Source organism: Colossoma macropomum, unplaced genomic scaffold (genome assembly GCF_904425465.1).
Source record: "Colossoma macropomum unplaced genomic scaffold, Colossoma_macropomum, whole genome shotgun sequence".
Taxonomy (NCBI): domain Eukaryota; kingdom Metazoa; phylum Chordata; class Actinopteri; order Characiformes; family Serrasalmidae; genus Colossoma; species Colossoma macropomum.
This window is the reverse complement of record NW_023494807.1, coordinates 28514693-28528531: the sequence shown is the minus strand read 5'-3', so window position 1 is coordinate 28528531 and position 13839 is coordinate 28514693. Positions and strand designations below refer to the sequence as shown.

The 13839-nt window shown below is 40.9% G+C and overlaps 1 protein-coding gene across 1 annotated transcript in view; it reads left to right on the top strand.

Moving 5' to 3' along the window:
* The window catches only part of LOC118796904 (collagen alpha-3(IV) chain-like), a 68054-nt gene that overhangs the window by 46975 nt on the left and 7240 nt on the right, over window positions 1-13839 (top strand). The window contains exons 28-44 of the mRNA XM_036556054.1: window positions 246-340; window positions 1634-1784; window positions 1945-2055; window positions 2384-2548; window positions 2657-2743; window positions 3524-3652; window positions 5016-5114; window positions 5215-5307; window positions 5787-5926; window positions 6813-6939; window positions 7052-7132; window positions 7775-7873; window positions 8051-8098; window positions 9782-9964; window positions 10268-10398; window positions 11809-11881; window positions 12508-12582. Coding sequence (XP_036411947.1) covers window positions 246-340; window positions 1634-1784; window positions 1945-2055; window positions 2384-2548; window positions 2657-2743; window positions 3524-3652; window positions 5016-5114; window positions 5215-5307; window positions 5787-5926; window positions 6813-6939; window positions 7052-7132; window positions 7775-7873; window positions 8051-8098; window positions 9782-9964; window positions 10268-10398; window positions 11809-11881; window positions 12508-12582 — 1887 coding nt within the window. The remainder of the gene's footprint in view (window positions 1-245; window positions 341-1633; window positions 1785-1944; window positions 2056-2383; window positions 2549-2656; window positions 2744-3523; window positions 3653-5015; window positions 5115-5214; window positions 5308-5786; window positions 5927-6812; window positions 6940-7051; window positions 7133-7774; window positions 7874-8050; window positions 8099-9781; window positions 9965-10267; window positions 10399-11808; window positions 11882-12507; window positions 12583-13839) is intronic.

Here is a 13839-nt window from a genome sequence, read left to right as displayed (position 1 = left end):
TCCTCTTTGGCTGTTTCTCGGCCCCCTGTTGCTGATTGGCTGGAATAGTGTTGTGTGGCTTGGTCTGAGACACTTTCTTTATCTCCCACTTACAAAGCCAGGGCTATGTATGAACACCGATTTTTTCCAGCGTGCACACAGAACGGAGAGCTACCACCAGAGAGGGTGGTCTCTGACTTTTGCTCAGCACTGAATAAAATGAATAAAAGTTGCTATTTGCAAATATGTGGTGTGCATTCCCATAGGTAACAAGGGTCAGCCTGGACCTCCAGGTGTTCCTGGAATAGGCTTAAATGGGCAACCTGGATCAATTGGACCTCCAGGAGTACCAGGGTCAAAGGTCAGAACAAATACAGCAAAGTTCACATTTCTTATGTTTACAGAAATGTAAAGAAGTAACTGTTATGCGTATGACCAATATGGTGTCTACATAGATTTGATCCTGATGTCAGTAGCATCTTATATGTTGTTAAAGAGTAGTGTAAATAAATAAGTTTGTGAATAATCACACCTGTAAAGTAGTATTTTAAAAGTGTTACTGGTCACCTCAAGCACGAGCAACGTACACTATATTGCCAAAAGTATTCACTCACCCATCCAAATCATTGAATTCAGGTGTTCCGATCACTTCCATGGCCACAGGTGTATAATACCAAGCACCTAGGCATGCAGACTGCTTCTACAGAGGTCACCAACTTTTTGCAGAGTCAATCGCTACAGACCTCCAAACCTCATGTGGCCTTCAGATTAGCTCAAGAACAGCGTAGAGAGCTTCATGGAATGGGTTTCCACGGCCGAGCAGCTGCATCTAAGCCTTATATCACCAAGCGCAGTGCAAAGCGCTGAATGCAGTGGTGTAAAGCGCCGCCACTGGACTCTAGAGCAGTGGAGACGTGTTCTCTGGAGTGACGAATCACACTTCTCCGTCTGGCAATCCGATGGACGGGTCTGAGAACGGAGAACGGTACTTGTCTGACTGCATTGTGCCAAATGTAAAGTTTGGTGGAGGGGGGATTATGGTGTGGGGTTGTTTTTCAGGAGTTGGGCTTGGCCCCTTTGTTCCAGTGAAAGAAACTCTTAATGCTTCAGCACCAAGAGATTTTGGACAATTTCATGCTCCCAACTTTGTGGGAACAGTTTGGGGACGGCCCCTTCCTGTTCCAACATGACTGTGCACCAGTGCACAAAGCAAACTCCACAAAGACATGGATGAGCGAGTTTGGTGTGGAAGAACTGGACTGACCTGCACAGACTCCTAACCTCAACCTGGTAGAACACGTTTGGGATGAAATAGAGTGGAGACTGCAAGCCAGACCTTCTCGTCCAACATCAGTGTCTGACCTCACCAATGCGCTTCTGGACGAATGGTCAACAATTCCCATAAACACACTCCTAAACCTTGTGGAAAGCCTTCCCAGAAGAGTTGAAGCTGTTATAGCTGCAAAGGGTGGGCCGACATCATATTAAACCCTATGGATTAAGAATGGGATCTCACTCAAGTTCATATCCGTGTAAAGGCAGGCGAGTGAATACTTTCAGCAATATAGTGTATATCACTTAATGCAACTGTGCATTTACTACTGTTCAGCTATACAGGATTAAAGACTAGACTATGAAAACATATCTCTGCTAGGGTGAAGCTGGATATGGACCACCAGGACCAAAAGGTCCTGCAGGGCTTCCAGGAGAGCAAGGTGTTGTAGGTCCTCAAGGAGACACAGGTCTCGCTGGTTTGCCTGGACTGCCTGGGCCACCTGGAGCACCAGGGGGACTTGGCCCAAAAGGTAAACAAGCAACAAGTATTTTACCAATTCAAACCGTTTATCACTCATATACTCTTCAATGCTTAATTCCCTCTTATTGCCCCTACTTAATAATTCCCCCCAACCACCTTGTCCATATTTTTGGATTAGTGACCATACTTACCTTGTGATTCTGAAACAGGAAATAAAGGTGCAATGGGTGATCATGGTCTACCAGGCCCACCAGGTGACTGCAGGGCAACGACAGGTCCAGCAGGTCTACCAGGACCCCCAGGTGAACCAGGACCCCAAGGTTAGTCCATGCTTCTTACCAACACAATTTTAATCTTTGTAGAAAATATCTGTTTTAAACCCTATTTAAGCTGTATTAGTTTTCCCAGGGGAGATCGTGCAATGTTAAAGCTTTGGGTTTAATAACAGAAGACCGTTCACTTCACAATTATTATTGTCAGACTGTAAGAATTACACATGCTACAGATTCATTCTGGATTAAAATCACTCCACATTTATTACTGTCAGACTGTAAAAACCTCACACACTGCAGATTTATACTGGATTTAAATCACAGATCTCGACGGTAATTAGTTAAATTACAGAATGATGTTTATCACAATTTTCAGGACCAAGTGGACTGAAAGGCATTCAGGGGAGTCCTGGTGTCCCAGGTTTCGCTCTGCCTGGTCCTGCTGGATATCCTGGACCACCTGGAGCTTCAGTGCAGGGACCACCTGGGATTCCTGGAGGACAGGGTTTCAAAGGGTCACCTGGACGTCCTGGAACGCCAGGTTATGCCCAGTGGAACATGCAATTGCATACTTTAAACAAAACACTAAATACTTTCATTTTTGACAGAACTTGTCTTGAGATTGTGATTTTCTGTTTTATTTTTCCAGGACCCCCTGGAGATCCAGGATTACCAGGGACATCATCTAGTGGCCCACGTGGTGCCAGTGGACCACCTGGACCCCCTGGACCTAAAGGTCAGGCACTAATACAAATGGCCATACACACACTTGTTGTATTGAACAATTATCCAATGAGACCTGTGAGCCTTACAATGTTTTAAAAGCAATTTGGTTGATATGTATTGTCTGGTTTTAGAACATTTTAAAGGCATTTTTATCAGTGTGAAGCACTGGATGGTGGTGGTTAAAGTTTGAAAAAGTCAACATGAATTAACCTTACGGTGCCTTTGATAAACAGAATTTTGGACAGAGGAGGGAAAGTAGCTGCTCCATTATTCTACAGCCACTGTTTCCTTGTGATCCATGGGTATTAGTGATAGCCAGAGGTGGGAACATGTCACTAAGTTGCAAGTAACAAGTAGGTCTCAAGTCTTCACACTCAAGTCCCGAGTCAGGTTCCAAGTCAAGATAGTCAAGCCTCGTTTCAAGTCCCGAGTCAATATAGGCAAGTCTTGAGTCGAGTCCCAAGTCAATAGTCCTAATCTTTGAGTAAGCAGAGGAAAAGACATTTGACGACGTTGCTGTTTACTCAATTTACGGCAGGAAACGAATTCATTCACATGAAAAATAATCGACTGTGAAAAATCGGGTCAGACTCTCCATGTTTCTTCCACTTTGAGTCTTCAAAGACCAAGTCAGAGTCCGAGTCACTGGTGTTGAAGTCAAAGTCGAGTCTCAAGTCTTTCACGATTTTCTCGAGTCTAAAGTCATCAAATTCGTGACTCGAGTCCACACCTCTAGTGATAGCATTCTTTAAATACAAACACCTTTTAGAGTTTAATTTGTTTGTGACAGGATTTCAGGGTGTGGCTGGAGTGAAAGGTCCAAGAGGTCCCCATGGTGTTCCTGGAGATGCTGGAGAAAGTGGGCTGCCAGGTCCTTCAGGAAATGAACCTGGACCTCCAGGAGATCCTGGACCACCAGGTTAAGTAGTATTTGTGTTCCATTCTACAAGGAGATGTTATATTTTGCCCAGTTGTTTCCCCAATTTATTCATGTCCAGTTCCACCTACTAGTACCCCTATCACGCAATGCTACAAAACTAGGAGGGTAAAGACAGACATCTGCTTCTTCTGAGGCACGTTAAGCTCCGCCTCACCTTTTCAAAATGCTGGTAATGTAAAATTATGGGACAACACAACTTGGAGAAGACTAACTGAAAATTCCGTCATGTCAGCTAAGAGACGTCCATGTCGGCTAGCATTGCGTTCAGTGATGGGGAGAGGGAGGACCATCCTACGTTCCCAGAAAGAGATTATTCTCTTTATCTCTGGGTTTCCAGGTTATCTCCTGATGATCAGGCCAACACTTAAACATCTCTTCTGACAATCCACTGCTTATATCTTGGAGTTTGTCTCTGACTAATAATGGTGAATGGACTGTTAGAAATACTAAAAAATTACTTGAAAAAATTTTTCGTTATTAACATAGTAGTGTTGAAATGCACAATATGGCCAAAAGTGTGTGGACACCACTCTTAATTATTGAGTTCAGGTGTTTCAGCCACATCCATTGCTAATAGGTGTATAAAATCAAGTACATAGCCATGCAATCTCCTTAGACAAACACTGGCAGAAGAATGGATCAACAACTCAGCCACGAAGCTGGGAATGGCGGATGCCGGGGGAAGGCTACCTACCAGAATGCGTAGTACTAACAGTAAAGTTTGGTGGAGGGGGGATAATGGGCTGGGGCTGTTTTTCAGAGTTTGGGCCCCTTAAATCCAGTGAAGGGTGATGTTATTGCTACAGCATTCAAAGTCATTTTACCCAATTATATGCTTCCAATTTTGCGGCAACAGTTTGGGGAAGACCCTTTTTTGTTCCAGCATGACTGAGCCCCTGTGCGCAAAGCGAGATGCAATAAGACATGGTTTGACGGGTTTGGTGTGGAGGGACTCCAGTAGTCTGCACAAAGCTGTGACCTCACCCACTGAACACCTCTATAAAACTCCTTATCGATGCTCATGGTCTTCTCCAAGCCTGCTAAGCTGTCCAATGAAGTTGTATTTGCAGCAGTTTGAAAAGATGTGGTGGACTTTCTTGTGTCTTGAAAGGAAACTTGTGCTAGCCTTTACCCTCTGAGCTTGGAAGCATCTAGCTAGGGGCTGGAGTTGGCCACGGTTAAATTAGGGGAAAATGGATAGAAAAAATAAATACAGATACATTTTTAGATACATTTCAATCATGTGCTGCTTGTTTGATAGTATTTCTTTACTAGAAGCAAGTCTGTCTGTTCTCAGAACGTCCTTGATTGTAAAAAGCTATTTTGTATTGACCTTTAATAGGCCCAGATGGTTTACATGGTGAAAGAGGAGATCCAGGACCTATAGGATCTAGAGGAGCTGATGGAACAGATGGGATACCTGGGCAGCCTGGACGACAAGGTGTGCATGTTTCTGTGCTTTATATGCGAGGGAACATCATGCTACTGTTCAAAACTCTTGGTTTCTCTGAGGTCATCAGTTGTGAGTGCTTGTTTCCCAGGCCCTGTTGGTGATAGAGGTGAGGACAGCTATGTTCCTGGTGCACCAGGCTCAGCTGGACCTAGAGGAGATCCTGGACACATAGGCTTCCCAGGTTAGAGTCTTTTACAAGCACAGTAACACATACACACACATACAGTACTGTTCAAAAGTTGATGGTAACTATTTTCATGAATATAAAAACAATTTTGTTGGAGATGCATATAAAATGATTCTGATATGATGCTGGTTGTCATAAATAGATTTCGAATAATTATTGGACGCTGTAGAAAATGAAATTATGAAAAGAGCTGTGGAGAATTCTAAAACAATTAAAATTATAATAAAAAAAAGTTTTCTGCCTCGCATTTGAAAAGTGATGATCAAATCTTTAGGCAGATGAAAGATAATACTGTAAATAGATTATTACCATTTATTATTAATAATTTAGTAACTTCCTTATAAACTTTAAATATTGAGTATTGTATTTATGTATTGTATTGTTGAATAAAACAAATAAAATCAATTACACATTTTTACAGGGTCCATTAACATTCACTGTATTTAACTGGTGGCATATCTTCTTTGATAAGGGTTCTCAGGGGAGTAAGGGAGAGCCAGGTTTTCCTGGAATCCCAGGGCCTTCAGGAGAACCTGGTGCACCAGGAGTGAAGGGAGTTAAAGGAGATCGAGGTCCAGGTGCTCTGGGTCCCCCTGGCCAAAGAGGGCAAACGGTACAACATATTTTCTATAACTTTGGTCCACATTTTTGCAGCAGGCACAAACTCAAGCTTGTCATTGTCTGGTAGGGAAAGGGGTTTTTATCATATTATAGGCACAGACACAGCAGTGCTGCTGGAGTTTTTAAACACCTCAGTGTCGCTGCTGGACTGAGAATAGTCCACCAACCAAAAATATCCAGCCAACAGCGTCCTGTGGGCAGCGTCCTGTGACCACTGATGAAGGACTAGAGGATGACCAACACAAACTGTGCAGCAGCAGATGAGCTATCGTCTCTGACTTTACATCTGCAAGGTGGACTGACAAGGTGGGAGTGTCTAATAGAGTGGACAGTGAGTGGACACAGTGTTTAAAAACTCCAGCAGCACTGCTGTGTCTGATCCATTCAGACCAGCGCAACACACACTAACACACCACCACCACGTCAGTGTTACTGCAGCACTGAGAATGATCCACCACCCAAATAGTACCTGCTCTGTGAGGGTCCATGGGGGTCCTGACCACTGAAGAACAGGGTAACAAAGTATGCAGAGAAACAGACGGACTACAGCCTGTAATTGTAGAAATATGAAGTGCTCCTATACGGTCAGTGGAGCTGATAAAATGGACAATGAGTGCAATAACAAGAAGGTGTTCCTAATAAAGTGTGTGGAGAGTGTATTTACATTACATATATGACTATATATTTGGAATTATGTGCCCAACCCTTTATGATACATGTGGATATATGGCCATATATCAGATTTCTTTATATGTAGGATGTAAAAGGCATACATAATGGGCCTGCATTCACTTATTTGCGGACCACTATTCAACACATGTTCTACAGCTCATTACAGTAGTAGTTTAGAGAGTGCATGTGTTTTTCTGTCGTTACAGGGAGAACCCGGAATTAAAGGTAGTATGGCACATAAAGGAGAGAAGGGAAATCCTGGACCTCCTGGTCAACCAGGTAACTATGGCCCAAGAGGACCTACAGGAGACATCGGAGCCCCTGGATTTCAAGGTGAATTGATTTAGTTGTAGTGGATATTTGTAGTGCATATTTTGTTAGGATAACTGTACTTCGTATGATTCACCTTCTATCTTCCCTTATTTCTCTTATATTTCTGTCTCAGGACCCCCAGGCCCACCTGGTCCACCAGGCTCTTTTGGTCCCCCTGGGCCTCCTGGACTTACAGGGTTACAAGGACCACAGGGTATTTTTTTATATGCTTTAGGAGGGCAGCTTAACTTTTAGTAATCTGTATATACCACTTAAATCAATTTCCTGAAGCTGGCCTTTTGCAGCTGACACACTTTCGTCCAGCTAAAAGGTATTTTGGGCATTTTAAAGGGGTCACATAATGGAAAACATATATCTGCTTGCAGTTTGAAAGAGTTTAATTAATATAGACACACAGTACAGTTCACTCTTGACCTTATATAGAAACTGCAAAAACAGTCCAATTGGAGTTTGTAGTGGTTGTGATGTCACAACCATGAGCACATTAATATGACCCCCATTCTTGCTAAAGTGATGTGGAGTGTTGTTCCTGCAGACCGCAAATGGCTCATTACAGCCTTCCAAAGCATCACAAATCTGAATGAAGCTGCAGAATTTTTTTTTACCGCTGCATTTTCAGCCTTTTTGAACAGGGCAGCCAATCAGAGGTCATTTAACATATATTGATCTTAAAGGCACAGTAACAAAAACAGCCTGTTTAATTCTAATAATTGCTCTTGGTTTGTAAAACCACACAATGGTTGATGGGAAAAGAAAAGAAAATGTAGAATGTCAATCAACCTTCTATCAGTATGGAAATTTGAATGAGAGATATGAACTCTGCTTCCTGCCTCAGGGCCTCCTGGTCCTCCTGGTTTTCAAGGACCTGTAGGTGAGAAAGGCAACCAAGGGAGGGATGGCATTCCTGGACCACCGGGAGCAAAGGGAGACACAGGTAGAAGCCTGCTTTTATTGCTATTGTTAATATTATTAACTGGTTAAACCTGCTGAATATCTGCACTGGCCTTGCAGTGAGTGAGTTATATGGAAATTACTAAAAGTTTCAAGATGTTTACAGTGTAATGTATTTCTTATGAGCCTCTGTTATAAGCCTGTGTTACATTCTTTTCAGTGATTATAGGGGGTTTTCCAGGCAGAAAAGGAGACAAGGGACACCCAGGTGACTAACTGCATTTTTACAATGGAAAATAGACGTTACAGTAGATCTGCAGCTAGTATAGAGTACTCTCAGCTAATAGACAAAAGATTGATACAACATACTATCACAATATTTTGTTTTTAGAAATAGTATTGATCTTTGGAGGCCCAGGAATCCATATTTTATTTTGTATTTAATAGTTAATATAATAATAATCATACATATTAAATCCTTCCATGTAATTTATATAATTTACGATTGAAAGTAACCGATCACAATATATTGCAAAATATCATATAATACTTCCCTTAGCACACATCTTTAAAAATTGGTTTTGAATTATATTATATTGTGGCTCAAGTGTCATAACAATATAAAAAGCTATTTATGTGCTAATGGCGCCCCCTGTGGAAAGTCTTTAGCCTGCTAAATGTGAGTGACTGAGTGAGTTACAAATCAGTTCCATGAGGTGCTTCACATCTAAAAAGCACTTGACAAAATATTGAAAGTTTTGTCTGAAGAAAAACATATTAAACAGCTATAAAGCAGAGTTCGTGGTCTATTCTCCAGATTTGTCTGTCCATTACACAGTCATTGCCTTTTCTAGGTGGGTCACTGTGTAAGTGACCTGAAGGCTGGTCCAGGTTAATGTATGTGAGCTAAAATATAAAGTAAGCTCCCTTTTGGTTGACTTTTAGATATGTGACATACGGCAGTCACATTATGAGACCACATTATGAAAATTTCTGACAGTGCTCGAACACGTCACATTAAACATCCGACGTCCACTGATGTTAAATCACGAAGAAATAATTATTTGATGATTATTTCATGAGTTTTGTCGGTGATGGCATTATCGAGGTGATTTTCCAAAATTTCTCCATTATTCAGTGTTTGAGATGTAAACAACTTCATTCAGAGAGGTCTGATGTGAAATAATTCACTGTAGAGAAACTTACTGACTCAGATGTCTTTACAGTGGTGGTGATAGGAACCAGGAGTCACCATGACTACAACACAAATATAGCCATTTTATTTACTATCCAAAACCACCAGCGAACCTTCAGGTGTCTTCTGAGTTTTCATATGTAACTTTGATGAAGGTAAAATAGTCATAAATCTGAAAAAAATAGTTTTAAAGACTGGTTTGCCTTACAGCGCCCTGCATGTATGTCTTCACCATGATTTTTTTATTTGTTTTCCATGTGTTTTAAACATCTCAAAGCTATAATAAATCAATGTCTACGGATGCGGGAGCATGTTTGTAATTATTTAATGTAATAAGTTTCTGTCAGGGAGCTTTTAGAGGCATTAAATGCTTCAGACGTCTGGTTCCTATCACCACCACTGTGAACGGTTATGACTTGGTGAGTGTCTTTGGAATAGAACATTTCCATAAGACCACTCTGAATGACAGTGTTTATACCTTAATCATTTTATTATACCGACATTTAGAAATAAAGAATTTGCCTTTATTCTGTTCTTGGATTCTTGTTACATGTATTAACCTGTAGAGGCTGAGATTGTTACTTTTATTTTGCTGTACTAGAAACTAGTAGTAATAGAGTTTCTATGCTTTAGTGAGTTTGAGACATACTTAACATCAAATTACAACACTTTGTCATCAGCAGTGGCTTCAGTGGAATGTGCTTCTGTCTGTGATGTCAGAATACTAGGTTTATTTGTACTGTATCACATCATCAGGTCCTAAAGGAGATCAGGGACTTCCTGGACTTCCTGGTACTCCAGGTTATGGAACTGCGGGAAGTAAAGGATACTCTGGGCTTCCAGGACCTCCTGGTATACGTGGTTACCCTGGTGCTGCAGGAGAATGTTTCAGTGGGAGGAAAGGAGAACCTGGACTTCTAGGCAGACCTGGAGATCCAGGTGAGGAGGTCAAGTCAAGAGCCAAGAAGAACTTGTTCTCATCCCATCTATGTAAAAGATTACAGTGGAACAAAATAATGTCCTTCTAGGACCTCAGTTTGTTTAGCTTGCCACGCAGTACGCAAAATGTGTTGATTCAGCACGATTCTTGCCAAAGCACATAAGCTGAAGGTCAGCAAGCTCACTGACGTAATGTATTTGTGGGCAAACCAAAGACACATTTTAATTATGTAAATACAATGAATTGTTTTTTTCAATGTACAAGTTACCAAAACATAAATGTAATTTACATTTTATTCACAGGGCCACAGGGCTCCAGGGGCCCTCTAGGGCCACCTCTGCCAGGATACAAAGGAGACAAAGGGGACAGGGGGCTGCCAGGTCCTCCAGGTCGTATTGGAGGTAGGGGAGACCACGGAACCTTGGGGGATCAGGTAAATTGTTCTTGAATGATTTTTACCCAGATTTTAGCCCCAGTTCTCAGACTGGCTGAGTCTGTACTGGTCAGCTCTATTCTACAGAGTTTAGGTCAATCAGAGTGGACAGTTAATAATAATAATAATAATAATAATAATAATAGTAATAATAATAATAATAATAATACATTTATATATAGAACAGTTTTCATACCAGTGGCAGCTCAAAGTGCTATGTATTACATACAGGTGATAAAGCTTAGCAGTAATAGAAGAAATTATGAATATTAATTTAAAATCATATAACAAAGTGACACAGATCAAATAAAAAAGATAAATACCAAAGAGACATAGAATGTTAAATAATGCTAAATTAAAGAGATGCGTTTTAAAATGTTTCTTAACAGTGAGCACTGAGTTTGACTGTCTAATAAAAGGTGAACTGAGCTCCACAGTTTAGAAGCAGAATAACTGAACGAGCCTCTCCATGTTTTCTGTATTTTACAGAAGGTGTTCAGAAGGTCAGTATCTGCAGATCTAAGATCTCGTGCTGGAACATAAACAGACAGACACTCAGTGATGTAAGCGGTGCTTTAAGGTCATTTAGAGCCTTAAAAACTTGGAGCAGAACTTTAAAACCTGTCTCGATATATAATACATATATTGATACAGTCAGTGTAGTTCTTTCAAAATAGGGCTGATATGAGTTCTCTGTTTTGTTTTTAATTCCATACTGCAGAATTGTGTTCAGTTGGGAGAGATTATCGAAAAGTGTGTGAAGGACACCAGTTTTTTGCCCATTGAGTATCAGACGACCAAGGCACAGTACTATCCCAAAGACCGCCTTTCATTTATTTAATTTCCGGTCCAAACAACCATTAAATACAAGTTGTTAATTTTTTGCATGAGGGAAAAAGCAGATACATAAAAATGTTCAATAAAATTATACAGAAGCCTCAACAATTAAATATAATATATACATTTTTCTGTATTTAATGTGGCCACTTTTGCTTCTGTTGTTTTCTGGAGATTCTCTTTCAGTTTTTCAAAGAAGTCTGCAGGCATATTTTTCCACATCTCCACATTTCAGTCTTAGAAGTTGGTTGCATTTTCTGCTTCTTATGATTCAAGTATTCCCAACTACAAATTTGGATTATTTAGTCCATAAAACTTCACTCCACATCTCAAATGTCTAGTTTAAGTGTTCTAGTGCACATTTTCGTCTTGCTAGCTTGATTCTTGCCAGCTTGTTGACGCTGAGTCGTCCTCTCACAGTGGAAGGATGGACAGAAACACCTGGGGATGTTTTCAGATCTGATCAGCTCAGATTCGATTCTTTGTGTATGTGGGTTGCTTCCCTTTTCTTAAAGGAAACTAGTGATGCTCACAGTACCTGATTCTCATTTTACCATGTCTAACTTTGCACAGGGACCTGTTGGTGGACGGGGCAGTCCTGGGGTGCGAGGGAACCCTGGGCCACCTGGACTTCCTGGGTTACAAGGTGAGCAACTGCTGTTACATAACTCACATACTAAAACCTTCTATATTGGTAAAGCTCCTTCTAAAGGCTGGAATACGCTGACCAAACATACTTCGTCTGTCACCCAGCATTCGAGTGCATTCACAGTGTAAATGAAGGAGAAAATTCGAGAATATTGTGATGTGGCACTGCATTCTTGAACACTGTGAGTGCGGAGGACGTTGTAGAACATTCTAGAATGATGTGATTGCAGAGAAGATGTTCTAGAACAGTGTGAATGGTAGAATGTTGTGGAAGAGCGTGGCTGTGGAGTGAATAAGGAAGAACATTGTAGAACACTGTGAGTGTGGAGAACATCCTAGAACATTGTGAATGTGTAGAACATTGTAGAACAGTGTGAATGTGGACAACACTCTAGAACAGTGTGAATGGGGGAGAATGTTCTTGAAACTCCCATCAGTTACACACAGTTGTTGGTGCTGGGTCATAGTTTCATAGGTTTTAAAGGTTCATTTACAGTTTGGTTGTTTTAATGTGGAGACATTCAGCAATTTTCAGGCATCTTGATGAAATGGTGATATGTTGATATGTCGAGGATAAAGAAGCAGCTTGTTTGTGTTTATGTTTGTGTTTTGTCTTATGATGAGGTGAGACTGGAGACCCGAACTATAACCCTGGCCACAAGGGTTTACCTGGACCTAAAGGACCCCCTGGACCACCAGGTTAACACCCACAAACAGCAACATTTTGTCAGATCACAAACTGTCAAACTTGATAACTGAGTGGAGTAACTTCTTTTATTATCATTTACCATTTACCAGATGTATTTTACATTTTACATGGTGTATATATATATATATATATATATATATATATATATATATATATATTAGGGGTGGGAATCTTTAGGCACCTCACGATTCGATTCAATTACGATTCAGAGGGCTGCGATGCGATTATAAAACGATTATCGATGCATCTTTTTTCTCTATACATGATTTCTATCTTCCTACTGTCTGAGGACTTGGTAGTTTTAAAGCAAAGTATTTGTAATGATCCATAATGTAAATGCATTACGGATCATTACAAATACTTTGCTTTAAATATCTAAAATATCTTTAATTAATAAATCAAATGGAAGTGATGTGGCAAGTGAACTAGAAGGCTCTCATTCAGAGACGCTGCTGCCACTCATCTGCGATAAAATGCGCTGTTGCCCTGAAATAAGACCCAGTGGCAATGGGTGTCCACGCAGCGCGTTACAGCCACCCTTTTGGTCTCGTTGTAGAGAGTGGGGGCAGAATTTGAGTGGGGGCAGAATTTAAGGTGGAACAGGAAAATTAGAACGAGAAACTGGCGAATGAGAAGCGACTTCAGCCTCGTAAAACAGCCGCATGCTGAGACATTTTACAAGAAACTCTTCTAGTTTTGAGGTTTTCTGGCAGAGATGGGAGGAAAGCGGCTAAAGCTAAAGCTTAAAGCAGAGCGAAGTAAATCTGCGCTCTCGTTTATATTTTTAGCCCATACTAGGACATTAACACATACTGGACATTAAATGTTGTGGCTCCCAAGGTGGTTTGACTTCGTTGAAAGGCAAAATGGCTCTTCTTAACATTTGTGTTGTGACTCCTGACCTAACCTGGCTTTAATGCAGAGGGAGCCGGTTGAATTTCTCGCTCCTCCAGTAGTGTTTTTGTTATGTGCTGCCACAGACTGCCCGGGCGCTGCACTTTCCCACTTCCAGTTCAGCCTTTTGCGTTCCGTCAACATTACGTTATAAATTAAATATTTAGAAAATCGATTTTTGACGTTGAATGAATCGATTCAGAATCGTTCACGTCCGCATCGCGATGCATCTAAGAATCGAGTTTTTCCTGCACCCCTAATATATATATATATATATATATATATATATATAATGGCTGTTTTGACTGTAAATTAAACCAATGAAAGGACTTTTGCACAGTACTGTAGATTAA